This window comes from Gavia stellata, chromosome 2 (genome assembly GCF_030936135.1).
Source record: "Gavia stellata isolate bGavSte3 chromosome 2, bGavSte3.hap2, whole genome shotgun sequence".
Lineage (NCBI taxonomy): Eukaryota > Metazoa > Chordata > Aves > Gaviiformes > Gaviidae > Gavia > Gavia stellata.
In genome coordinates this window covers 53435620-53462142 of record NC_082595.1, presented here as the reverse complement: position 1 = coordinate 53462142, position 26523 = coordinate 53435620, and the positions used below count along the sequence as shown (strand labels likewise).

General features: G+C 41.9%; 1 protein-coding gene across 1 annotated transcript in view; it reads left to right on the top strand.

Annotated features, from left to right (window-relative positions):
- Window positions 1-26523, top strand: part of RSPO3 (R-spondin 3) — a 61441-nt gene that overhangs the window by 15520 nt on the left and 19398 nt on the right. The window contains exons 2-4 of the mRNA XM_059835730.1: window positions 19343-19534; window positions 21028-21174; window positions 23572-23769. Coding sequence (XP_059691713.1) covers window positions 19343-19534; window positions 21028-21174; window positions 23572-23769 — 537 coding nt within the window. The remainder of the gene's footprint in view (window positions 1-19342; window positions 19535-21027; window positions 21175-23571; window positions 23770-26523) is intronic.

Genomic DNA, 26523 nt, shown 5'->3' with positions numbered 1-26523 from the left:
CGAGGCTGGTGCATGCACAATTCTCTGGACCATCCTTGCTCAGTGCCACCAAGTTACAGAGTGCAACAAAAGAGTGCAACAAAAGAATGCAACAATGAGTGGGTTCCTTCTCTTCTCTTCTCTTCTCTTCTCTTCTCTTCTCTTCTCTTCTCTTCTCTTCTCTTCTCTTCTCTTCTCTTCTCTTCTCTTCTCTTCTCTCCTCTCCTCTCCTCTCCTCTCCTCTCCTCTCCTCCCCTCCCCTCCCCTCCCCACCCCTCCCCTCCCCACCCCTCCCCCTCTCCTCTCCTCTCCTCTCCTCTCCTCTCCTCTCCTCTCCTCTCCTCTCCTCTCCTCTCCTCTCCTCTCCTCTCCTCTCCTCTCCTCTCCTCTCCTCTCCTCTCCTCTCCTCTCCTCTCCTCTCCTCTCTTTCCTTTTTGGCTGCTGGGAAGTTGCCAGTAATTTCCAGCATTTGGTCTGACAACTGTTCTACTGTAAATATTTAGAAGAATCCATTACAGATTAAACAAAGTGTAAGTAACTGCTCCTAAGTGATAGCTCTTATTAATGTTTGCAGCAATAGGTGCTTTACAAATGCGTATGAAAGTCCTACCTCTAGGCTGCTTGTAGGAAAGGGCAAGATAGAAGGCAGCAGTCAGGACACAGTGTAATTTGAGAATCAGTGTGTTATCATTATAAATAATCAGTGCAGAGACAGCATTCTGTAATGTGTGCACCATGCTTGCAAATCTTCTAGACAGCAATGGGTAGAGTGCGCTATCCTGACCAATGTATTTTAAATGATCTGTATCTGGCTGCAAAACTACCCAGAGCCTCAGTTTGGATTTCTTCGCCTTTCTCTGGTCTGCCCCAAAAATATTAAAAAAAACCCAAAACAAAAACCCCAAGCCCCTCCTACCCCAAAGAGTATCAAGAATCATCATATGTTACAGGGGAAAAGCCAAGCACTGCTCTGGTGGAATTTGTAACTTCTGTTGTATTCTAAAATGATCCTGACTATACAGTGTCTTGAATGTTCACTGTGCAGGGTGGTATTAGTAGCAGGGAAGGGATGAACACTAACAGCGTTCTGGGGCTGATGATGAGATACTTAAGCAGCAATGCTGACAGAAGTCACTTTCCAGTGGACTCAATTTTGAGGATTAAAAAGGCCACATTTACAACAAACTGAGATGAATGTAGATGTATAAATCATCTACATTCCAGCCAATTTCTTTGCTGAAAAAAATACATGATATTCTAAGAACACAGTGAACAGCAGGTATATGTCTATGCATGTGCAGACCATAGCAGAATTTTCTATCCCAACAAAGGTTGGTAATACCGATTTTTTTTTTTCATTTAAATTACATTATATATTGTCAGTTTGCTGTGAGTAGAGTGTGCTGGTTCCAATACAGCAGGGGTAAAAAATGGATCACAAGACTTGGTTCCAGTGTCCACCTTGCACTAGTTAGGTCCTGCAAGCAAAAAGGCCTGGGTCTTATCCAGGCTACTCATGATGCGTTCCTAGGGTGGTATGTCTGATACTCAGAAATAATGCATGTAAGGCATCATTTCTAATTTTTTAAGCTGGCAGCCCCCTTCTACTTTCCTGTCCCCTACCTTAAAGAAAATGTCTAGATAATCTGTAGGAATTATCTGTGTTGTTCATCCTTTCATTTTAGTTCCATAGCCACATCTGACTTCTCAAACTTTTCTGTGTGTGAGTTTAGATCTTTACTGAAGAAATAAATAAAAGCAAGGTGGGTAACTGGGAGAGTTGGGTGTGAGCTGCTGAGCCGGAACATGCTGACTTCTTGGGTACTCCCATCACTGATCATGGTGGCTTATGGAGTTGCTGGATTCAGTGTCACAGCAGGGAAGAAGGATGAAACTTGTTAAGGTAAAGCCTGGTGCTGCAGGTTTCCCAGAGAAAGAAAAGGGGAAGAGACAACACTTGTGATCACCTGAAGCAGGCCTCAGCAAATTAAACAGAAAGGGTGGTGGCAAAAGGAGTTAACATCCTCCTCACTAGTTCAGTTGTTGGGCTGGTGTCAAGAATGAGGAGGAGGGTAACATCTGCTCCAGCTTCCCCTCTGCATGGTCAACTAGTACCCAGCACAAATGAAGTAAACGTGTTGTTATCACCGGTTCCCAAGTGCGAGATGGACCCGAAGCATAGACAGCAATGTGCCTAACTCCAGTGGGCGCAATACATTTTTCAAGGTGCTGCTGAGGTAGGGCCATCCCTGATGTTCGGCTGAAGTCAGTAGCTGTCTGCCAGAGAATGACTGCTACAGGCTGAATCTGGCCTTGCACCACAGATCATTCATGTCCAAAAGCAGGAGACAGAAAGCCAAGAAGTCTTCTTTAGGCCCTGGTCTTTCTGAACTTGTTTATAGGTTTCCAGGTGCCAACACTATTCCACCTCTAGAGCCAGTAGCCAGCAGGAGGAGAGGGCGAGGGACCCGTCCTGAGCTTCTTGACAGTGGCAAGGATGATGAATGTCAGGTAGGATGTAAGGCGATTCATCTTCTTGGGTACCTCCATGTGTTCGTATATGGGAGCTTCAGGAAGTTAGGCAGAAGAGAAGCGCATGCATCTAGGGGCAGACTAGATGGTCTCTTTAAGGAAAAGGAACATCAGTAAGGAGCGCTTCTAAGCTAGTGGGCTTGCATAGCTGAGAGCAACTGGAGTTGTTCTGCACAAAACGCCCTTAAGTGACTCTACTCACCTTAAAATAATAATAAGCAGCAGCAGCAAGAATGCACCTTTCAAAACCTGTATAAATATCAGTTCATTTTTTCATATTAATCCTCTTGGCAGGTTTGCAAGAGGGCATTGTCACAATTTTTCAAAAAGCGAAAAGGAGGCGGATAAGTTATCTTCTAAGACCAGCCAATAGCAGTGATCTCATTTTAAGACACACTGATCACTAGAAAGTTTTGCTGAATTCCGGGTGGTCAGACCTCTTACGTACCTCAAGGAACAAATCTTCCACTGGATAATTTGGCAGGGCTCTGTTGATTTTTACAGGACAGTGACATTTGACCCAAATAAATAATTTGACTGTCTCCCTTGACTGCAGGCATTGAAAGCATAAACACCAACAACTGAGCTAGTCATTGGACATTACATGGCAATTCCCAGGCCATCTCATCCTTAGGCAGAGGTTTACAAGAGTTCAGATGGACTGAGTCTTAGAAGTGTCTGTTTGCCTCCAATGACTACAAAGTGTGGTGTCCCCAAGGCCAGAGGATCTCCCCCTCTCTCTCCACAGAAGAGTTAAACCCAACAAGACCCGTATTGACGCTTGAGAAGCCTGGACAGCTGGGTCAATCATGGATGTCCAAATCTTCAGTGCCTACAACCAGGGAAGATGAATCCCAGCATGGGTCCCTAAGTGCAGGCACCTTAATTTTTAAAATTAGATAAAAATCTTTCAGAGGTGCTAAAATGTAGTTGAAAGGCAACTGAACCTCCAGAGCTCTTAATTCCTACTCTGGAGCCATGCTTGAATGTTCAAGGGCAACAGACATTTTAATTATACATCATTTCAGGGGGATTGCTGGAATATCATTTCCCCTCAAGTTTGTGGTGCTGTGGGCCATTTCCACTTATCTTACAATGTAATGATCACGATGCAAACAATTGTTTCTCAAAATTTGCTATTCCATTGCCATATGGTCAGTTAGAGCATAAGCACATGCAATTTGAGTGTGAAACTGCTGATTGAGAACAGAAGCACTTTACAGCCACTTAGCCCAGACATGAATGCATATCCCAGGGTCAGCGGGAGGGGTGATCCAGTCCTACACTTCCAGAGCGAGAGCCACAGTGCAATGGAGATGAAAGAAAGGTGTAAAAAGAGATGCTGTAGTAATAAAGGTAATTTTTCTTCTTTTGCTCACAGCCATGCTGGCTGAGGGACTATGCTGTTTTAAGGTAACAGTGTCTCCAAGTTCTGTATAAGACAGCACCTTAAACACTCCTTCCAGATGTTAGTTTCAAGAAACAAAGTGGAGTGTATGCTGTAGTTCAGAAAAGACAGGAACAGTAATAACTTGGCTTGTTATTCCTTCTGCTTTTTGAAAGAGAAATGTTCCGTCATTTCACTCCATTTTTTCACGAAACAACATTCCATCTTTATATCCTCTTTAAAATACTGATTTATTAGTGCCTTCTTAATTTCCTCTGGTATAAAGAACAAAGAAACTGGGGAAGAGACCGTATTACTGAAGAATTCTAGATACATGTTTAGGTTTTAAAAAATGAAAAGATACTGTTATTTTTCTTTTGTTTTGCCAGTAATTTCATATGAATGTTAAACTGCATTAGACAAGTGGCTAATGCACAGCAAGAGAAAATGACATGAAATCAAAAGGATACTTTCTTGAGATTCTCCCCTTCTCTATCCTGCACAAATATATTGTGGTAAAATCAACAAGTCTCCTACCATCTGTTTGCTTACACTGATGCCTCATCCAGCAGATATGCTACATTGAAAAGTTATGAGACATAAAAATCCAATTTTGTTCATAAGGCAGCAATGTGGAGTTTGTTTTAAGGAAACTGAAGTTTATTTTATTTCTGGAAACTCCTGTGAAGCAAGTAGTTCTCAAATCACAAAGAAAATATTGGACCATCACACTGTATTAAAAATACGGCATTTTTATTTGCTTTTATCCACAATTATTTCATTCTCTTTTTTTTTATGTAATCAGAATCAGATTGATGAGCATAATGCAACTCACTGCGAGTAAGAAAACAATGATATTGCTGATGTTATCTTAAGGCAAAATGCTAACAAATGGCTGGCTCGCCAGTGCATGCCGCCCCTAGCCAGAGGTGCAGCGGCAAGGGATGTCTGAAGGTGCCTAGCAAAAACTGTAGGACCCACTTAATGGTTGCTTTCTCAGGCACAATAATTTATGGTTAAACTACAGCATGCTTTTAGAAAGATGTCTGACCTCTTATTTGAAGCATACATGCAACTGAGATTATACTGCCTCCCTGAGACTGTTGCAATGATTTAACTACCAAGACTTTCTGAAATTTGTCTTGGGTAATGCAGTTGAGACTCACTGATGCCCAATTTCAACCACTGATCTGTTGTATCTTTACTCCCAGTAACAGATAGCTTTATAGCATCTGATATTTTAAAGGGAACACTTAATTACAGACTGACTTTTTTTCCACATAGAGAAAGAGGTGCTGTTGTAGAGTGTGCCTCAGGCAAGGCTGGTTTTGGAGAAAACACTCCACAAAGCTAGATGCAGTTTTTACTATGCATTTTATCTCTAAAAACAGGCATGACTGAAGCTTTAGTGTATCTGATCTCAGCCCTATTCTATGCCAGTGTAACTCTTTTGGTGTTAAACTTTCATGGAGCTGTTCTTTGCTTATAAAGTCATAACAGAAGAATTGGAGCAGGGTCTACCACAGTGCTGTTCCTATGTTGTGACCAAGCAACTGTGTTCCTGACGGAAGTGAAGACCATGACGACATCCCAGAGCACTTTGCCTCATGGCTGAGCCCTTCCAGCCATCAGCAGCTCTCAGGCATTATGTAGCGTCAAGACATTTCAAAGCTTACAGGTCTTCAGAGGAAGAAAACAGCAGTGAGGTGATGCACTGACGCTTCTGAATCCCCAGTACTGAACTATTGCTTCAGCATGGGCATTGGGACGGCTACACCTCCTCCTTGCAATATAAAGTGGAATAAGGCCGATAGCAATCATGCTCGTTTGCTGGTAAGAGCCACAATTTCAGCCCTAGAGGTTCCCTAAATGTCTCAGTTCAGACTCGTTATAGCAGCTATCAAACAGGCAGTTCATTCCCTTTCTTCTCCAAACGTGTGGTGTTAAAGAGCTGCTGCATCCCCTAAGAGAAAGGTAATATGACCCTTAAAGCATTTACTTACATCGTGGAGCTGCGTCTTACTTGATTGCTAGAAAGTGCCTTGAGGACCACAGGGTGACAGGTCCTACAGAACTGCACATTTGGAGTCTTACTGTTACTGCTGCTGCTGCTATTTGATTATATCATGTTCTCAGTATTTTTTAAGGATGGTTGAAATCACAATAGAGTTTGCAATAATTACATTTATTCTCTTTTTCACATGTCTGTGAAAAACTTTGTAATAATTTTCCCCTATCATTTGGCCTCCTTTTCACTTGGCTTCCCTTTGAACACCTCTTTCTAATTTTCTGTGAGAACACCTTTGTTCTACTGGCTTTTTTCCATATGGAGTGTTACATATGATGTTGGTATGGAAAGTATTACATAGTAAACAGCAGATTTAAGCAGAAAAAGATACTTTAGAGATTAATGAGCGGGCTTTGAGTGTCTCCTTTTATAGGACACCAGTTTGATTCTTACTGAAATCAAAGCAATCTGTTTTCCTTCCTATCAGGATATAGCTTAGTAGCCCCTTATAAAATTATTTCATAATCTCAGAGTTGAAAATATTTATATTAAAAAACCAATGAAATTATCATCTGTGTTGGGTCTCCTGCTGAGACACAAAGGAACAGGGCTGCTAACTCCAAGCACTGTAGGAATCTTACTCTCAGGTATAATGGCAGGGATTTAAAATGCATGAACATTAATTTTAAGAAGTTACTAAATTAAAGTAGTACCAGAAGCCTTTCATAAGCCTTTTGAATTCACACAGCTATGCTTTCCTCTGCAGAATTAGGGAAGATAATTTATTTTTTTAATCTTCTAAAAAAGGAGAAAAGAATAATGGTTTTGCTTTCTGGAACACCACGAAAACATAGTCATGTTGAAAATATTTGATATTTTATTTTCTCTACTACAAAATCACCTAAAATTATTGAAAATGTTTAAAAATGAAAAATAGTTTAAACTTTGAATTAATTAATGGCGAAGAAGTTCAAGGTATTATTTTCAAAGTTAGTATGTTAAGAGTTAGGCTTTTGCGTACTTCAGGAGGATATGTGTCTGCTCCAAGCACAAGAGCCTCTATTCAAGAATGTGTCCTTAATTTTAATCAGGTATTTAAGTCTAATTGAAGTCGAGGGGTCTGTAACACATGTGTGAAGGTAACCATATGCTGATGTGCTTTTTTGAATGTGGAGGTATTTAAGCATGAGCTTACATGATAATTGTTCGGGGGGTTTTTTCAATTGGGTCTGGGTATGCAGAAAGTAGCATAAAAGGGATCAACAAACATTAAAGCTTGTTAACTTGGTGCTCAGCATAGAGGAGAAAAAGGGCCTTTTATTTCCCTGAAATTTCTGACCTTTTTTGTTATTTTTCTTCTCCCCATTGCTCTTTGCTCACCAACCACAGCTCTCATTTGCTGTGGACAATTCCCAAAGGGAACATTCCTCGCTGGAGTAACTTACCCAGCTCTTTTTCTTAATTTACAGCAAGTACAGCACCCCTTGCAGAATGCATAGCAGACCCTTTGGCTGCAAGCCAGTGCTAATAGCATGTTTTCCAATAATCTAATCTCTTCAGTCACAGAGAAGAAATCAGAAAGTTAAAAGAACTGGCTTCTAAACTTGTCTCAGTCTGCTCTTGAAATCTGTGCATGGAAAGGTTGTGCGAGTGACTACAATAACTTGTACCACTCTTGCACCCATGACTCAGCAGTTGTGCTCATAACAATCTGATGTATATGAGAGAATCCCATATAAAGCAAGGTTTAATGTGGTGCAGGAACAGAATCGCACATGAAGGCTTGCATGTGCAAAGAAGCCAGAAATTTCAGCCAAAGCTGAGGACATATTGTAAACATCCATGAATAAAACACTTCAACACTTCCAAGAGACAGGTATCATTTCTCCTTTGCAGATGAAGAAATTGAAGCCCAAAGATGTCAAGGCCAAAACTTTTAAGTTTGGCTCTAGAAGTGAAGCAGCAATCCTTTGATTGGACTCCTAAATAAATAGCTGCATTTTGAGACCTCTGACCATCTGCATCTTCCACAGGCACTCTGAAAATCAGTTACGTACATAGGAATGAAGGAGGAGATTAGTTGTCTCACTGGAGGCCCTGGGTTTGAAGATGTGGATGCTAATACTTTTAACTTTCCAGTGCTAGAAGGGGACCATAAGCAGGCAACTTCGTCAACCTTCAGATCCAAGAACCCCTAGATTTCTCCTAAAGCACGTAACTAAATGGTGCTGTTAGGGGAGTTTCAAATACAGGGAAAGACAAAGTAAGTTGTTGAAAGTTCACCTATTGCTTTTATTTTCTTCCATGCTGTTTGTTTCTTTTTTACCTGTACTGGACTGTCTATACGTTTGTTTTGGGCGTGGGGAACTGATACCATCGCAATAATTTTTCCTCCTTTCTAACATTATGCAGACCTCTGGTGGTCTACAGATTACAGGTTGATAACTGGTCCATCACTCTACCCCAGGACAGAATCCCCTATATGTACAATTTTGCTTGCTGTCATCAGGGGCATGTACTTGTGGGGAACTGCTACCTCTGTGACAGCAAATTGCTTGACTTGCTTCATGCAACTCCATGAGGTCAAGGAGTCAGTTAAGAAGGATGTTTTCATACTAGGGCACAGTTCAACCTTTCCTTTCATTTACTGCATTTTGGCATCTGCTTGTGTCATTTTTTATCACAATTTTTGCTGCAGCAGCCCGGCATTTGGAGTGGTGTTGTTGCGGTCATCTCACATCCGAGCCTTGTCTCATGGCAGCCCAACGTGGTGCCGCAAGCCACTAGCCACCAGTGAAGCTGCCAAATATTCATCGTATTGGATGCTTTAAAAATAACTGCTGTGATTTCATGTTTTTCTAATATCTAGGGGATGTTTGGTTTTCACCGAAGCCTAACTAATTGTTGGTATAACTTATATTAGACAGTTCTATTTGTAGTAATGGGTTCTATTTCTATCATTTATTCTGCATCAGCTTAACTTAATTATTTTACAGCGTGACAAAACAGAACTGAATAGTCCTCTCTTCCTTATTACCGGAGTTATTAGAAAAATGATTTTCAACAGAGCACTGTTGCAAAGTGCCAAGGGTATTTTGCAAGCTGGCTAAGGCATCCGACACCTGAAAAAGCAGCTCTCGCAGGCCACAAAACAGCAAATGGATCATTTCATTGTGCAGCAGATTGGGTAGGAAGAGGTGTCTCACAAATTTGTACTTCCATGTGCAGCGTAAGGTTAAACATGCGTCCTCAGGATGCTGCTGTGATCCAGCCTAAATTATGTGACTCCTACCATTGCTATTGGTGAAATACTTCAGCAAAAGTATATTTTTAAGACCACTTGTTCAATTATGCATAAAAAATGTCAGATATCACTTTGGATGTGCATCAGCAATAATAAATAATATATCAGACAAATAAGAACTAGTCATCCCTAAAAGCTATAATTCGTAGATTAACCATTAATCTTTCCAAATGTTTTTGTCTTCAGTTTAGGTTAAACTGGGTTTAAAGACAGATAAGGCTTTTTTTTTCATATTTTTTTGCTCTTGTAGAAAAACATTAAAGCGTCTTCAAAACCTTTGACTTTACAGTTCTTACTATAAAATGTTTAACAACATTCATAACACTAACCCTAAATTTTGTAGATGTTTAATACTTGGTTGTAGATATATAACTTTGTTTGCTTGTTTTTCTTTATCTAGTGTTGTCAATAGGTGGCCTCAGTTTATTTGGTTTTTTACTTTAGAATTTCCTTTTTCTTTTACTATTCCCTATCACCTTTACGTTGTTGCTATTATTATTTCAAATTAAAGCCACTTGGAGAATCACTGACAGAAGAAAATTGCATTAAAACACATCACTCTTTAAAAACAGAAGTATTTTGTAAAAAAGCTTTGACATCATTTTGTCAAAATTTTTTTTCAAATAACTGAAATTATCAGATTATCTTTTAATCTTTTGTGGAATATTTCATAAATTTTTGCATTTTATGGCAATTTTGCATGAATCCCACCTTGAAAATCCTTGTGAAATAGCATTCCCATCATCCCCTATAGGTGTGATCCTTACAGGCAGACATGGGAGCAGAGCAAAACATTCATAGAGACCTTTAATCAATTATACTGATTTCCCAGTTGCTGCACATCCTCTTCAGGACATCCTCAAGAGGCTGGAGCAGCCAGGCAGCTTTCAGCTTTAGGTTGCGAGGGAGGTGGTGGCCATGGGGCTCCTCTTCGCGGGAAGAGCGCGGGTGAAGGTGGGTACGGGGGACCTGGTTTCATCCTGCATTGACCCAGAAGCCGCGGTGGGTGTCTTCTATGCTGGAGGTGGCAGCAAGGGGACAACAGGGCATTTTGGCCTCTGCCCGGGCCTCTTTGTGCCACTAACGCACACAATAGCACTGCTGCAGGCAAACTAGCTTTAGAGGGAAAGCTGTGATCAATTGGCTTACTGACTGCTGAGGTCATAATGGCACTGCCTGCCATTTACCTGCACGGCTGCATGGAGCTTTCCCGGCCTGTGCAACCACTGGCTACAACAGTCTCTAACAACCCCTCACAGTCTGCAGCTTCTATTTTCAAATACAGCCTGTGCATAAGCTTTCAATTTATTTAACTATCTGGAAAGTTTGATGTGTCAGCATTATACTGTTAATTGGTTTTGGGATAAGGAACATACTTTTACAGATGTTATATTAAAAAAAAACCCACAAAAACCCAAGCAGTTTTAATTAATTTTAATTAATTTTCTCTTGCAATCAACTGAGCTGACTGGTGCGCAAATCCTCGAAGAAGTGGCGTACACCACCACATAAAAAATGAACTGTATCCCTGCTTAAGCACAAAATGGATGATAGCCTTGATTTTGTTACCAGCACCCCAATAATTCAGCTCAAATACTCGCTAGCACAGCTTTAGCTCGACTGTGAACTGCCTGCTGTGGATCACTGCAGTGATGTTAGGTGTATTATGGTTTTGGGGAAGTGAATGATGTTTGGTGTGAGCGCTAAATTTCTTTCATGTGGGTCAGCGTGTGAGGCAGCAAAGCCAGTTGGGAGGGGAAGGCTCAGACTTCAAAGGGAGGGCGGCACGCAGAAGGGTTGATGAAACAAGCCCTAACTACGTGCCATTCATAGTTACTTCACAAGAAGAGCCAGGCACACGGAGCTGTTGAACTGAGTCAGTTTCTCAAGAATCAGATACCTACTTAAATCTTGCCTGTCCTATTACTTAATCTCAATCAAAACAGGTCATCCAATCACACTGCCCTCTAAAAATCAGATAACTGTACTCCAAACCATGGACTACCCTCACGTTGATTAACAAATTAGTGAAATCCTCATCCCTGTCTCTTCACAGGAGTTTTGCAGTTGACTTTGGTGGGCCAAGACTTCCGTCAGTGAGTCCAAGCTGACTGATGATGAAGTCTCTTGCCTGTTTTCCGTCAGAGTTGAATTCAATTTAATATCATACTGTTCATGCTTTGCACTCAAAAACCTTTGACTTCTCTTTTTTAGACTGGCATGGGTCCCAGCGGCATGAGGGAAAGGTGAAAATAGTTGGGTCATCATTTGCTGAGTGTTGATAGCATATGCATAGCTACACAGCACTACAGCAGAGAAGCAGTCACTAGAGCTAGTATTTTAATCATTAATTTAAACTTGGGGTTTCAGACAGTATTTTGTGTCACTGACAGAAGGATGGTCCGGTCATCCTGGAGAGTTTACCTTTTTTCCTTCGTGAAAATTTGAAATCAGAGTTTCCCCTTGTTACAAATTGTAGAAAACAATTTTTAGAGACCTTCCAGCACTGTGATACTCCTTAGTATCTATACTCTGGGTTCAAATCTTGATGTAAGACTTGACTTTAAAGAGACAGGTTTCGCTTCAATGTTTGCAGGCATCAGTCCAGAACAGTTCTACTGCAAACAACATACTTCGGGGCTTTTAGTTAGCTTCAGTATGGTACGAATTTAAAAGTTATGCAGGAAAAATTATTTCATTCAGTACAAACTTTTGATCAGTTCCACTTAGGAAAATATACAAAATTGAGAGGATATTAAGTAATTGACCAAAGGCACATCTGAGCAATGCCAAGGCAGTGGGCTGGCTTGCTGTCTGGCTTATTAATTTTTTAACACTGTAAACATGGTAGTAGAAAATCATAGCTTCAGCATGGGATTACAGGCTTTTGCTGTCTAAACCCTTCTCCCTAGTCCCCAGCATGGAAAGTAAAATCTGTTACATCCTGCTGTTCTTTCTGTGGTTTCTGAAACAAAACTTTGAGAGAAAAACTCTGGTCTCAAAAGACCCTGTGGGAAATGAGAAACTTGCAAATGCTACTGTAGTTGTGTAATGTTGACAGTATGAGCTGAGTGATCCTTATACAGCTTGGAAGTACACGAGCATCTGTGTAATACGCAACAATAAAAGTCTCCAGTATGTTAAAGGAACAAAACAGGAGAAGCAAATGGGGTGGACAGGCTTTGCTGCCACCAGGACAACCTAAGCACCAATGAGCTTTGTTAAAAACACATAAACGATAGATGGAACGCTAGCATCAAGCAGAAAAATCAAGCAGAAAGACTGCATCTTTCAAAGAATGAGCATGTGCAATACACAGCTGTGCTTTTTTACTTGATAGAAGTATGTGTCTTTTGTAGGGAAGAGATTTGGGAGTCATGGGAGTCACGGTGACATTGACAATTTTGTTTTTAGAGTTCTGTGTGCATACGAACAGTGTAAAATCAGCTGGGGATCTTTATGATGGCATCTTGCAGGATTAGAGTATTAAAATACTGTCTAAATATATGTGCATCAAATGTAATCTCTTTCCAAAACTCACACCTCCTTTTTTCATCTCAGCACAGATGCTTTATTTGCAAGTCGCTGAGTCTGACAAGCGTCATGACACATTGGTTATACAACTATTAGGTTATACAACTATTAGGTTACTCCTCTTTATAGATCCCATACTTTCCCTTCTATAACAGATCATCTTATCTAGACAATAAGGAGGAGATAATGTAATTCAGTTTTCCATTTTTAGAGAAGGTTCATAATGTATAGTCTTGAGGGCTGGGTATTTGGAAACAACTACAGCTGACTCTAAAAGTAAGATCTGTAGTTGCTTATAGGATTTAGAACTTGATGTGAGACGGTATTGCGTGACCTCTTCCTAGCTTTGCTATCACTACCAGGGTGCTTAAGGCAACTTGCCTCAGGGATCCTCTTTGGTTCCTATGCTGCTTAAACTTCCTGGATCCCTGAATTTTGGTGGTGCTCCGTAGTACGTGGGAAAAAAAAGTCAATTTCCCTTCTCTCTACATGAAAAGAATTTTTCAGTTTATTTACAAAACTCTCTGGAATGAGAAGGAGCCATTTGTGGTTGCTGTGGCTGATTTCTGTTGTGCTGAAGATGCTAGGAGACTGCATAAAACTCTGCACCCCTGGTGAGATTTTTCAGCCTGTTGATGCTCTTTCTAACCAAATTCAGGGGAAATGTGTTCTGGCAGCCAGTATATTTAATTTTCAGGATCACTTTGCCAGACATGTGTTTAATAATGATGAGGCATTCCCCAATGAGATCTTGGCTATTTGGGCTGAGGGCCTCCTTGCTCGTAGACACCACTACAAAACAGTTACGGATACTCCCTGAGACTGTGGGACAGTCCCATACTCATGTTTCTGTTGCTCTTTAGAACTGTTGACACTTGGTGAACAAAATAGGTTGGTTTCTTTTCCCTCAGATGGGAAGGGCCTCTTGAAGAGGAAAATATTCTGTCAAGCCAGGCAGATGTTTGAGGAAATTTTTTTTCAGTCCTTATGGGATCTTTTTCCTTCAACACACAGGAGGACACTTGAGGATCTTCTTTGTTATGTGTTTTGTACCATAGAAGTCAGCAATGTTCTGAAGTAAAACTGGAGTCAGGCAAATCTCTGGAGGAGTTACCATCCTCTTAGAAAGAATTCTTACAGTATTTGTGAAGCACAAATCACAAAGAGAAACAGAAGATATTAAGCCTTTAACAGTTGACTTTTAGACTGATTTTTCTCTTTGCTCTTTTTGCGGCTGCCTCTCCTTTCAAGGCCACCTCACACTACTGTAGATCCAGGGGAGGCTGCACGGAGAGTCCACATTCCTCAGCTATTACCACTGGTTCGGTTGCATCCCAGAAAACTTATGGCCAATCCAATGTAACAAATGCTGTGTATGGGTCTATCTCACCCGCAGAGCCCAGCTGCTGCCCCATCACGACACATCAAGTCCCTTGCCTCCCTGTGGGTGATTTAAGGCCAAGCGATCAAGCAGAGCTTAGCCTGCAAGATTGAGCTCAGGTTTCGTCTTGGCCCAGGCTGGCAAACTATTTAGCAGAGATAATACAAACTTATCAAACCCATGTGTACTTGCTCTCCCGGTGCTGTCCCACCACTCCTGGGCTTTCTCTTTGCTCCACATTGCATGTTACCTACACGTTGGTTCAGTGTTTTTGCCCCACCATTGTCTGTTCTGCTGCTAATGCATTTCCACATGGAGAAATGCTGTCCAGGAAGGAGTCTGAGGAAATACGCTGTGGTTTGCAAACTGAATTCCTTAATGACTTTCTCATTAGAAGAGCTCACTGCCAAATGCTGTTTGTGCTTGCCTAAAGGATGGTCTGCATGATTAAAAGTAGCTCTGCTTTACATGAAGTTTTGTTTTCAGGCCACTGCCACAGGCAGCTGCTTCGCACTAGGCGAGAGAGAGAGAAATGAACACCAGTGAACGCATGGAGCAATCAAGCAACACGAGAACCTGTGGGATATCCCGTCCCAAACCCCCCCACCACAAGGGCTAGTGCCTGCACGGGTGCCACGTGGTGGGTAAAGCCGAGGCAGGACCTGGGTCTCCCAGCAAGGGGCAGCCCAACTGGGGAGGCTGAATTCCAGAGCAGCTCTGCTGTGAAAATATTTCTTGTGAGAACTTGCAAGCCCGAGAAACCAGGAGTAACAGCAGCTCTCTAGCAGGGACGGATTTCATTTGTCTAGCACGTCCATTTCAAGAGTGAGCTTCTAAATGGACGTGTTGTCGTTCAAGACTGGTGGTGAAAGAGCGCACCTCAGCTGCAGCAAAGAATATTCTTCTACACCAAGCTTTTCCCCTGGATTTCAGAACATATGCCCAGCTGGATTCCTCCCACATTTTCTTATTTTCTTCTTTTGATCCCATAAATTTTAATCTACATATAAAGTAAAACTGATAGAAAAATTTCATTGCGAATGTTACAGAATTTACCTGCTGCATGCCGTCAAAACCCCCTATCGCCTCATCATTGAAAGTTCAGATTCAAATTCAGCTCCTTGTCCCTAACTTTCTATTTTTAACAGAGAGACCACAACTCATTGTTTCCAGAGCAGGGCTTTGGAAAATATTCTGAGAAAGGAAAATCCCCAGTGATTTCATTTGCTAATGAGGCTTAAAACTAATATCTGGACAAAGAGCTTGCACAAAAAAAGGCCTCCAAGCCAAAAAGGGCTTAAAGCCAGGCAGGGGAAGAGAATAGTTCAAGATTAACTTTGTGTCTTCTCTGATCTCCAGTGCTTAGGTTTTATAAAAAGAAAAATGGAGGGATGGATTCTGGACCTAAAGCCAGTCACGAGCCTGCACACACAAAATTTGTACCTGAGGAGTCAGCAGGCCTGGCTGGCACTCGTGTAAGAGATGGGGAAGAACTTGTCTGTGGGTCTCTCTGCTCCCACCACTTGCTTTGCCCATTGCTGTGCTGTATTTTCCATCCTTTAGAGTCTAGGATTTCACTGTGCTCAAAGAGTGTTTGAATACAAGAGGGCAGACTGCTTGATGGCTGGTAGGGTCATCTCTAATGGCCTTAACTGTCCATGCACAGAATACTTCATCCTCATCGAAGTCAGTTCTGAGGGTTGTGGAGAATTTTTTATATTTCATTTTATTTGTCTTTATAATGGAGCAGGTTGCATCAAAGACCAAGTGGTTACAAGCGAGAGCATTTCTTGGACCTATTTGCAATGCTAAAGCCCAGACCTCCCGGTTCTGTAGCCAGTCCCTAACTCACGAGGCCACAGCGCCTGCCCCTCTGCCAAGAGACTGGACCTCTCTTTGCCCTGCTTACCACATCCAGAACTTGTGGCTAACAGGAGTGGTCTGTGTTCTCCTAGTGCTTCTTCACCTGTAGACTTCAAAGCGTTTCTTAAAGTGGATATAGATTACTTACCCATTTCTACTGTTGACCTAAGTATAGAACTTTGAAGCAATGATTACACCAGGTGTACCGTGGCCGGATTTCACCAGACGGGCTTTACGTTCCCAGCTTATTGTGGCATATCACTTAAACTCTGAGCTCACAGTGTCTGATATGGGCAAAAAAAAGGGTAAAACTTCTGGTTGCTTTGTCTTGGTTATGGTGTGCAGTCGCTGAAGTGCTTGAGATCTGCAGGCACTAACACCTTGCTGTAATGAGAGAGGAATAGTAAGAGCCAGTTCCTCAGCCAGCAGTGATAAGTTCCCTCCCTGTGGCAGAAAGATGTTTCAGGGCCTGAATTTGCCCCGTTTCCTCCTGGAATCCCTTTGACCCCACTTGGCCTCCGCAGGAGAGGAGGCACTGGCCCCTACGTCGCAGGACTCAGGCAAGCGCCTGGATTTGAACCGGAGAGGGAGAAGGCTGAGAGGTAACGAGAATGAGGTCTTCAGCTGGCGCTTGGAGATGCCTTATTTCAAACATGGTATCTCATTTTCTAGACACAAACAGAGAAAAAAATGTCTGTCTTCATTTCAAATGTCAGTTCTGACTTTTCAATGAGACTTTTGCTCTATGCACTTCCAAGAATAGGAGATTATTTTGCCTCACATGTTGAATTATAACATGGCATCAAATCAACCTTTAAATGGAGCTTGACTTACATATTTTAGCTTATTCCTTGTTCTGTAATATAAACAATATGATTCTCCATTTGGAACTACAGGCTTTCTTTTTTTGCCATGTTATTTGTATGAGATGTATCTGGGATGCATGAAAGAAGGCAGAAATTGTGAAAATGGCTAGGAGTACATTTTATTTTATACTTAATACTTCTGGAGTTAAAGGGGAGATGGAAATTGGCCATGTAATGGATCTTAACTATAGAGAATTATCAACTTTCGATAATAAAGTATTGTTGTCTCAAGGGCTCACAGACACAGCTTGACCTCAGAGCAATTGCACATAATATTTTCTCTGTCAAGAGAATCTATTCATAGTGATGTGTCACAGGTGCTCACACATAATATGTTTCCCATAAAAAGTTATCATCCATATTTTATATAGCAACTTTGATGACAAATATTTTGTACTTCAGCTGCTTTTCCTTCCCTCTGTCAGACTTAATGAAAGAAAGTCACGGATAGTTTTTAAATAATGTCAGCTTCTTAGATCACGTTACTGTGTCTGCCTTTGAAAGTAACTTTGTACAAAAGCCACAAGAGAGGGGAGAGAGAGAGACAAGGAAATTTTCATTTACTTAACTTTAGAAAGAAAGCCAATTTTTCAGGCTCTTAATTTCAAAATCAATATACTTTGTACCTTTGGAAGTGTCCCAGAAAAAAATATGCTATACTTATTGAGCACTCAGTATTTTGAGAGTCTAGTGAAATCAAGTCTGATATAACTGAATTGGGGTTGCAGCTTCTCACTACGCAGAATGCTGTTTATTCTCGTAGTGGTGGTTTGTCCTGGTGGTAAAAACATTTTCTTCCTGGTTGTTCTACAAAGAGGGTGCCTCAGGGGGCACAGAGGATTGGGTTCTTATATGCTCATTGAAATTGTTTGTCCGCAGCAGGCTCAAAGTTTGCTCTTCTCCTACGTGTTCAGCTCTACTGAGAGAAATAACCCTCATTCCTCATTCTATTAATGAAAGAGGAAAAGTGAACTTGAACTCCCTCTGAGGTTTCTCAGATTGCGGGACTGGTCATTGAAACCTCAGAGCATAGAGGAGTGCTTTTGCCATTCATGGGCCATGTATTTTCTGCCAAAACTGCAAGTGAACAAAGTACAGAGGCATTCCTGAACTTCCCTGCCACCAGGCAAACTCCCTTAAGCTAGCAGAGAGTGGTGGCTTTCAACCTGTAAGCCATGAATTCTGGTCTGCCTCCAAGGGATCCACAGAAGGGAGCTGACAAAAGCAAGTTCATTGTACATGCAAGCTATTTACCAGTGTCTGCAGATAAAAATAAAATCAGAACACTAAAATAGGCAATCAAAGTATGGCACGTGCATATTTATGAAATTACCACTGGCCTGAGGAGAGGGCAGAACAGGAAGCCAATAGTAGTTACAAATAGATTTACAAATGTAAGTGAGGACTGGATTTCTCTTACATATGAAATATAACCAGATGCCTCAGGTTGAGACATGAAAGCTTGCACTTTGAAAAATGCCTGGGGTTTTCATACAAGACGAGGCCAAAAAAGAGGGGATACAGGGTATGGAGCTATTTGATGCTTAATTATTTTTCAGATCCAACTCCTATTTAAGAATGCAACCAAGAAGAAATTAAAAGTAGGTAACAAGTTCTAAAGTACAGGAAGATACAAAACGTTATTCTCTACCACTGAGAAGCAATACACTGATAAATGTCTGCTACTGAAAAGATAGTCTGCAGTAGTATCCTCTTTTCTGCTACCCCCAAGCCCCTAAAGAACTGAATAGTCTTAAGCAGTGAGTATAATAAGTTTTCTTTTCCTTGTCTGAAGAATTAGAACAATTCAATTGAAAGGCAAATATAATCCTACCTATGCTCCATGCTGGGACTGGAGCAGGGTAAATGCCACAGTTAAGTCTGAACATCAGGTTGTAATTGTTAGAGATTAAAAACATGCCAGAGAGAACATTCCAGGGAAAGAAGGAGGGTGAGAAGGATGGCTCTCCTGTGTCTTTTTATTAAGGCAGATTAGCATCAGATCTTACAACGGCATATTCCTGTGCAGCAGAACTCAATCAAATGGCATTTAGTCAATGAAGGAAATCACACACTGGGTTCATTTTTAATCATCCAGCTAGCAAAAGCAAAGATAAGTGAACATGTATTCATCTGCTGAGCCAAGTGCACACAAGGCAGAAAAGCCACTGAAAATAACTGGAAGAAAAATAACTGTTCTTTAGGATGCTGCTGTTCCATAAAATCTATTTCAAATATAATTTGCTGTTAGTTATTTCTGCAAGATGTGAGTACATCAGCTGAGCTTCTCATTTTTATGCAGATAAAATAATTGCTGAAATGAAATGTCTGGTCATAAGAGACACAAGAATAAATGAAAAAAATTTTAAGAGCTGTCAGAGAGGTGGATGCTCCACCCTTTCAAGTACAGAGGAACCATTACTTCATGGTCTTGTCTAATATCTCATTCTCTTACTGCTTGTTTTTTTTTTAATGCTTGTCTTCTCAGTGCATCCTAATGTGAGCCAGGGTTGCCAAGGAGGGTGTGCTACATGTTCTGACTACAACGGATGCCTGTCATGTAAGCCCAGGCTCTTTTTTGTTCTGGAGAGGATTGGCATGAAACAGATCGGAGTATGTCTTTCCTCGTGTCCAAGCGGCTACTATGGGACACGGTATCCCGACATTAATAAGTGTGCAAGTAAGTGCTGGGGAAAGGGGAAGCACATGGATTTGTTCGTTCTCTCTTGAATGCTGTGTCCCCTTAGGAGTCAAGTCAACAGAGAAGCAGACGGACAGGCCATGTCTTTATTTTTTCAGTTCTTTTATAGTAGTGCAGTAAACATGAACCCGAGCAAGAAGTTAAGGTGAAAGATCACAAAACGGCCTAAAGCTCAGGGATCCCGGCTCTGCATGAATGACCTGCCTAGGACCCAGGTGATGGTCTCTTCCTCTACAGCCCCTTGTGAAGGGGAAGCACCGGCGGGCGCCAGGCACTACCCTCCACCAGCAAGAGGGAGCGGCTGCAGCTCCAAGGAGCAGGGGCTGAGGGACGCTGAACCATTTAACCCACTGCCCTTACCCGCCTGACAGCTGCAACGAGGAGAGAAGATGGCAGGTGGCATTCTTTGGAGATGCGGTTTGCCCTGGTTTCTTTATAGCTTGTCTCACACTCAGTGTAGTCCTCTAAATGCCTGTAGTACCAGCTGGCCAGGTTTCAGCTGGCCAGGTTGCAGCCTGATTTGGGGAAGTTACCGACTTATGTTGCCTCCGGGCTGGGAGACAGAGAACCCAACTCTATTCTTTACCACTCGGGCAATATTTTGACCCCAGTATGGATTTTGAACCAAAAATGAACTGGAAAAGATTGCAATGTCCTCCCCACTCCTCTTTTTGTTGTTGAATTCAGTGGTTTTAATCCCACAGGTGATATAAAAACATAAGAGTGATGGCCAAGCAACTCTCCCAGTTTTTATCTGGTAATAAAAGTTATTTAATGAACGAACCCCAGAGTAAAGTCTTACAGAGTAACTTGACACTGTAAAGTATTTGCTCACTCTTTAGCAGTGTGTCGCATATCAGACATGAGCTGTGTCATACACAAGTTTTTACATATTTCTTTTAAAAATATCTGAGAACTGAGAAGTATACCACTAATGCCAATTTGGCTAGTCATATAGAGAATACATGAAATACTACAGGACATCTGATTGAACATCAGAGAGTCATTTAAAAAAAGAAAAAGATGCTGATGAAAAACAGTCTTAAGCAGATTCTAAATTCTGACATATTTTTATTTCTCCTGGATGAATGGAGATAGACAGTGTGGAACTGGCCCAGTACCTGTGCCCTGTGGGGTTAATTAGTACCTATGCTGTGCCAGTGTAGGGCAGAAGCAGTATATTGCTATTCTGATGTGCTGTGCTCTGTCTTCGTTTGTGTAGGTCTGCAAGAAGACAAGCAGTGTGAGGCTGTTCAGCATCAGGCCATCCTTATTAAATCCTCACTCGTGCCAAGGTCACTTGTGGCTGGCCTCACTGTGTGTACAGGCCACGAAGAAGATCTAAATATAATTTGCTTCCTTTGAAGACTGTTTAACATTGCTAAGATTGTGTGATTCTGGTATATGTGAGAGAGCCCATGGCGTTTCGTAGCAAAGAGCAACAACATTGTTGTTTACTGTTTGCATTTCAGAATGTAAAGCTGACTGTGATACCTGCTTCACCAGAAACTTCTGCACAAAGTGTAAAAGTGGGTTTTACTTATACAGTGGAAAGTGCCTTGAAAAGTGCCCTGATGGGCTGGAAGCCAACAATCACACGATGGAGTGCACTAGCATTGGTAAGTCCCGTCCACCCATGTCCTGCATGGTTTTCCCACAAGGGATGGGGGATCTAAGGAGGGCATGAGTTGCAAGATCAGTTACACCAGGGGAAGTGCAACTTAAAATGGAAATGTTCTGCATCACTAGATGTATTCCCCAGCACAACAAACTCAAGGTATTTCCCAAGTCTGTCATTTCACAAGAGGCACAAGCTCAGTTGTGCCCCACAAACACAGCCTTGACACTAAGGGCAGTTCTGCCTCAGGAAATAGGGCCTGTTTGGTCTGCCCTGAGGTAGAATGACATTCATCTTTTACTTGCTCTGTTACGGTGTTATGCAGCACCACTACCATCAAAGGTTAAAAATCCTGAGCCAGACCCCACATGTAGTTGAAAGATTAAAATACTAACTGCTTTGCTTTAGCTCCCTTGTACTACCTGAACCTTCAAAGCATGCATGCGTCAACATTTTGAAGCTTACCTTCACAAAGGTGAAGGCTAGAAACTAAAACATTAAGGAAAGAAAAAAACCCAAACCCAAAAACCCCAAAATGGCATATGTGCATAACCACCTGAAACCAGAAACTGAGGATTAAAATAAAACACCAAATAGTGTGGCACTGTCACTGAAGGAATGAGATTGGCGACACTGGTCCTGTGACTCACTGGCTGTGGAGAAGAGACCTGCTTTTGTACCTCTCCAGCCTCTGACTCACAAGCTCCGATTATTCATGCTGGGGCAATTTTGGAGGTCACCACACCTAACTGTCTGCTCCATCCCTCTGCCACCCCTCCGGCTGAAAGCAGAACAGTGATATATTTGCCTCTGGGCTGCAGCAGTTGGCATCCCCTGCCATGGGCATGCCGAAGCTGTGGCAAGGTTCAGCTTATTTTAGTACGCCGACTGTGAATTGTGGTGGCTGAGGGCTGCGAACTGCGGTGGAAGCGGTAACCTCTTCAGTCACCAGCAACCAGGGAGCACTTAGGCGCAGTCTGGCCATGATGGAAATCTCCTCCCCCACAGTATCGTGCACATAGCTCTCCCTGGTATCGCGTGGTTTGGAGGGGAAGTAATGCAGGAATAAAAATAATGTACAGTAGTTTGGCATTTTCCTTCTAGAAATACATATTAGTTCAGGTGGTAGTGATGGTTTTTACGGTTTTATTTTCAAGCAAAGACTTTCATCTTCGAAAGAAATTCAAGGGATTGTTTTTGTTTCTTGATGGCTTTTTCCAAGTGCTGTAGACTTAGCTGCTTTAACAATGAGTCAGTCTCAACTAGGAAAAGCCATTTAAAGCTACGGAGGAAAAACAGAGCCTTTTTGTGCACGTGAAGGCCAATTATTTTAACAGGAGAGCTCCAGTGTAATATGAAAAACAAAATGACCCACATGACAATTCACTGGAGGAAGGCTCAGAGATTGCTTGAGGTCAGTTATATTTTTAGGTTTTGAAAAATTTGGAAGTAAATTCTGAAGCTGGAAAAATGTTGACTTACAAATTCCTCCTTACAGAGGGGCTGGAAGTCTTTCCTTCTTCAGCAGTGGTTTATAGTCTTAAGCACACATGTGAACATAAAGTGAATATAAATGTTTACTATCTTTTATCAAGAGAAGGATACTGAGGACATGGCACAAAAGAAGGACAGTTATTAAGAGCATGTTTTTCAGCTTCCAAGGTTACTCCCATTTTTGTCTACACTGTTTGGACAAGTGGCCAGCTGCACACTTTTTAAGTTCCCAATAGCATGGGATGCACATTCAGATCACAGTGGTTTATAAACTGCAACCTGCACTTTTCTGAAAAGCTTGCACCCCCCCGCCCCAAATTCTCCTCTGCTTTGCCTACTTACAGCTTGTATATGCCACAGATGATGGCCCTTTCAATATTTAAGCTGAATACCAAGCAGCAGATCACCAAAGATACTTGATTCTTAATGCAATGCCTTTTGGTATCAGTTTGTCTTTTATAAGTCTATTGATTTCCAAATTCAATACCTTTGAGACCAGCTGCAGCAGCTTGACCCAATGACTTCACTCTCCTTTCACATAGGCATGACCAAAGTGTAGTTCCAGCCAAGCCTCCAGGATTTGTATCTCTACAAAACCAAAGAAACCTCAGAACAAGCCCCAGTAACTGATTTCATTGAGACCAATTGTGGTGGTGTTGCCCCGTTTCAGGAATGGAATTATGGAACAGCGAGTACAAAATAGTAACTGACATAATTATTTGACATTATTTTGTGCAGTATAGCTTCAGCAGTCCAATTTCTGTCAATTCACTGCTGCAAATCCTGATTAATTCCATTAATTTTTACCACCTTTTGGCTGATGCAGAATAAAATTAATGTACCATATGCATTGTGTATACAAAAAGATATTGGCCAGGCTCAGCTTGTCCTATGTTTATTGCAGTGCACTGTGAAGCTAGTGAGTGGAGCCCATGGAGCCCTTGCACAAAGAAAGGAAAAACATGTGGTTTCAAAAGAGGAAATGAAGTAAGGGTCAGAGAGATCGTACAGCATCCGTCAGCAAGGGGCAATCCTTGCCCAGCTACAAGCGAGAGCAGAAAATGTATTGTACAAAGAAAGAGATGTCAGAAGGAAGGAAAAGGTACCACGTTATCATCATCATAATATGAGATTGGTATTGTGCTTGTTTAATAACTCACATCTGAATTCCCAGGCCTCGATTGCAGGCTTCACCAAAGCTCCCATTGATGTGGTGTTCTTTGGGCTGGAGAGAACTGTGCCCTTGCCTGGAGTAAATAAAGTCATAACGCTGCTCAAAAAATGCGCTTTGTGTGATCTAGAGAGGACAGGGTGGGCTGGACGGGAAGGCACATTCTCTCTCCCTTCTGCTGAAAGAGCTGCCAAGATGAGGGGTTGCATGTGGAGCTCAGAACAAAAAGATCCATTGTAAAGAATGTAATGGTGAAAGTTGTTTGTTGGGTATCAGGCAGCCAAGTTTCACACTTCAACCATGGGATTCTTCCAAACCAATTCCTATTTCATGCTTCCCTACAGGTAAGACCATAACTCTTGCAATTGCAGCGCTGTGGCCTCTCTCCCACTCTGAACTTTTTCTACTACCTGTGGCTGAAAAACGTGGCCTGATCCTGCCATCTGCATCTGGCTCTTGGAGTACCAGCATGGGAGAAAGACCACAACACTGCGTGGCAGCCAAGGGAAACTCCACTTGGTTTCACCCAATAAGCGAGAGTGCCAGCAGAACCGTCCCTCCATGTGGGCCAGCTTGTCGGACTTATTCCCCATCATGGCACCTAGTGAATGGCATCCCACATGTTAAGAATGGGAGATGCTTAAGAAGTCCATGAAATAATTTATACAAATTCCACCCAGTAGAGACTGTTGTTCCATTGTTCCCTTTTCTCCCCTTCTTGCAGTGGAAAGTTTCTTGCTCTGTCCCTGGTGAAGTTACTCTGGTTGGTACAGGAGTGTCGATGGAATATTTCCTTTTCCCCATCCCTTCCATTTTCCCTATCCTCCCCATTTCCCCCATCCTTCCCATTTCCCCATCCCTTCTACTTTCCCCTTTCCTCCCAACTCAAAAGCAAGGTTTCACCCCTTTTGAGGATGACTGGAACAGGTGGAGCAGTTGCCCCCTGTGTGAACATCTGTGAGCCAGCATGAGCTGCTGGTACCAAATAGTAACCTACTCTTTCATTGTTAAATGATCACTGGGGTTGCTGCAGATTACTCATAGAAATGTTAAAGGGGTTTGGAGCTTGTAACCCTTTTGAAGGTTGGCTTGTTCCCTAGGGATATACCTCATGAGAAGGGCAACAACATTAGAAGGAGGATCTTATGAACCAGATAGCTACAGGTGCCCTCCACCCAAGAACTGGCTAGATCTACATTTATGGGAATCTATGCGGTAGATGTCACCTCCTCCTCCTTGTGTCAGGCAGTGCCTTGAAGAGGTAGTGAGGTGTATCTGCCTCAGGGGAGCAGCCAAGGCAAGCTATTTACGGATTCCCTTATGCTTAGAATCTATGTCCAAAATGTCCATGCCTGCTTCTGCTCCTGCACAGTGGCTCAATTTGAAACACAGCCTCTCATTAGCCCACAGTAACTGGGGGAAGACTCCTTTTTTTTCTACCAAAGCTAATTTTGCCAGAGCTGAAAATATAGGACAGAACTCTTATTTTGGAACTGTGAAACTGTTTTTTTGAGGTGATAATGATGTTGTATATTTGCTTATGGCAATTTGGCAATCTCTTCAGGTTGGACAAGATAATTCTCTTTGAGAAATGTCTGCTGTTCCTGTGTAGTAAGTACTTTAGAAGAAACTACTCACGTATTTTACTGTCAATTCTTATTTCATGGGATCTGTGCCAAACCGTACTTGAAATATACTGTGCACCACAAGAATTTGTTCACAATGATGAATCTTTTTTCTTTCTTTTTCTTTTTCTGCAATGTGAATAAATGTGGGTGGTTTTCTTCCTTTGAGCAAGTCACATTCTAGCCTGCTTTACACTCAGTAGACAATTCCTTTGAAACCAATGCAGGCAGATGGAACCTATGTTCCAACTCTACCCGTGCCCTTGAGATTTGTATGTCTATGTCTGAGAGTAATTTTTTTTAACGTTCTGAAATCTACCGCTATATACTACTCAGTATCCACAAAAGTCTGCCCCATTCACTTTCATACACCTTCACAGGGAGATTAATTTAAAATTTTTTTAAAAAAGATAATTCTTAATAAACCTGAGGAAATTCACACATAAAACCTTAGGTTAAAACAGCTTTAAGGGATGGATTATGGTGACAAGCCAGGAAACTGAGAATAGAGCTAGAAGTTTTCCTTCTGTTGCTACTGGCATGGGGAAATGAAGATTTCCAACTTAATCTCTGGGCAACTTATCTTCCCTACTGCCACTGTCCCTTATTACACAGATAGAAACTTCTGTTCCCCTTTGAACAACAGAATAATTGCATGAGAAACCAAGCCAGGCTCTGTTCTTACGGCTAGCTGCATCCAGTCAGTGAGTGCAGAAGGAGGTCACAACAAAAACACTTTGGGAAAGGGAAGGGAAGGTAAATATGTTTGTGTTTACTATTAAGAAATATTGAAAATGCTCTTTCGTATTGTATGACTCCCCATTGCTGCTCAGGCATTGCTTTGCACTTTAGCTTTCACAGCATTGGCCTTTGAAGTCTAGCAGCAGACCCAGCAGTTACTGACAGTGCTGCTAATCTTTTCTCCGCGGCCATGAAGACAGAGTTAGCTCGGTCAGCCTCTGCCGTTTCCATGTTGAATAGATGTCTGTGGCTGAGGTAGTTAGGGCAAAGACCACATGATGACGGGGTATGCTCGTCACAGATGCCTCAATGACTTTGC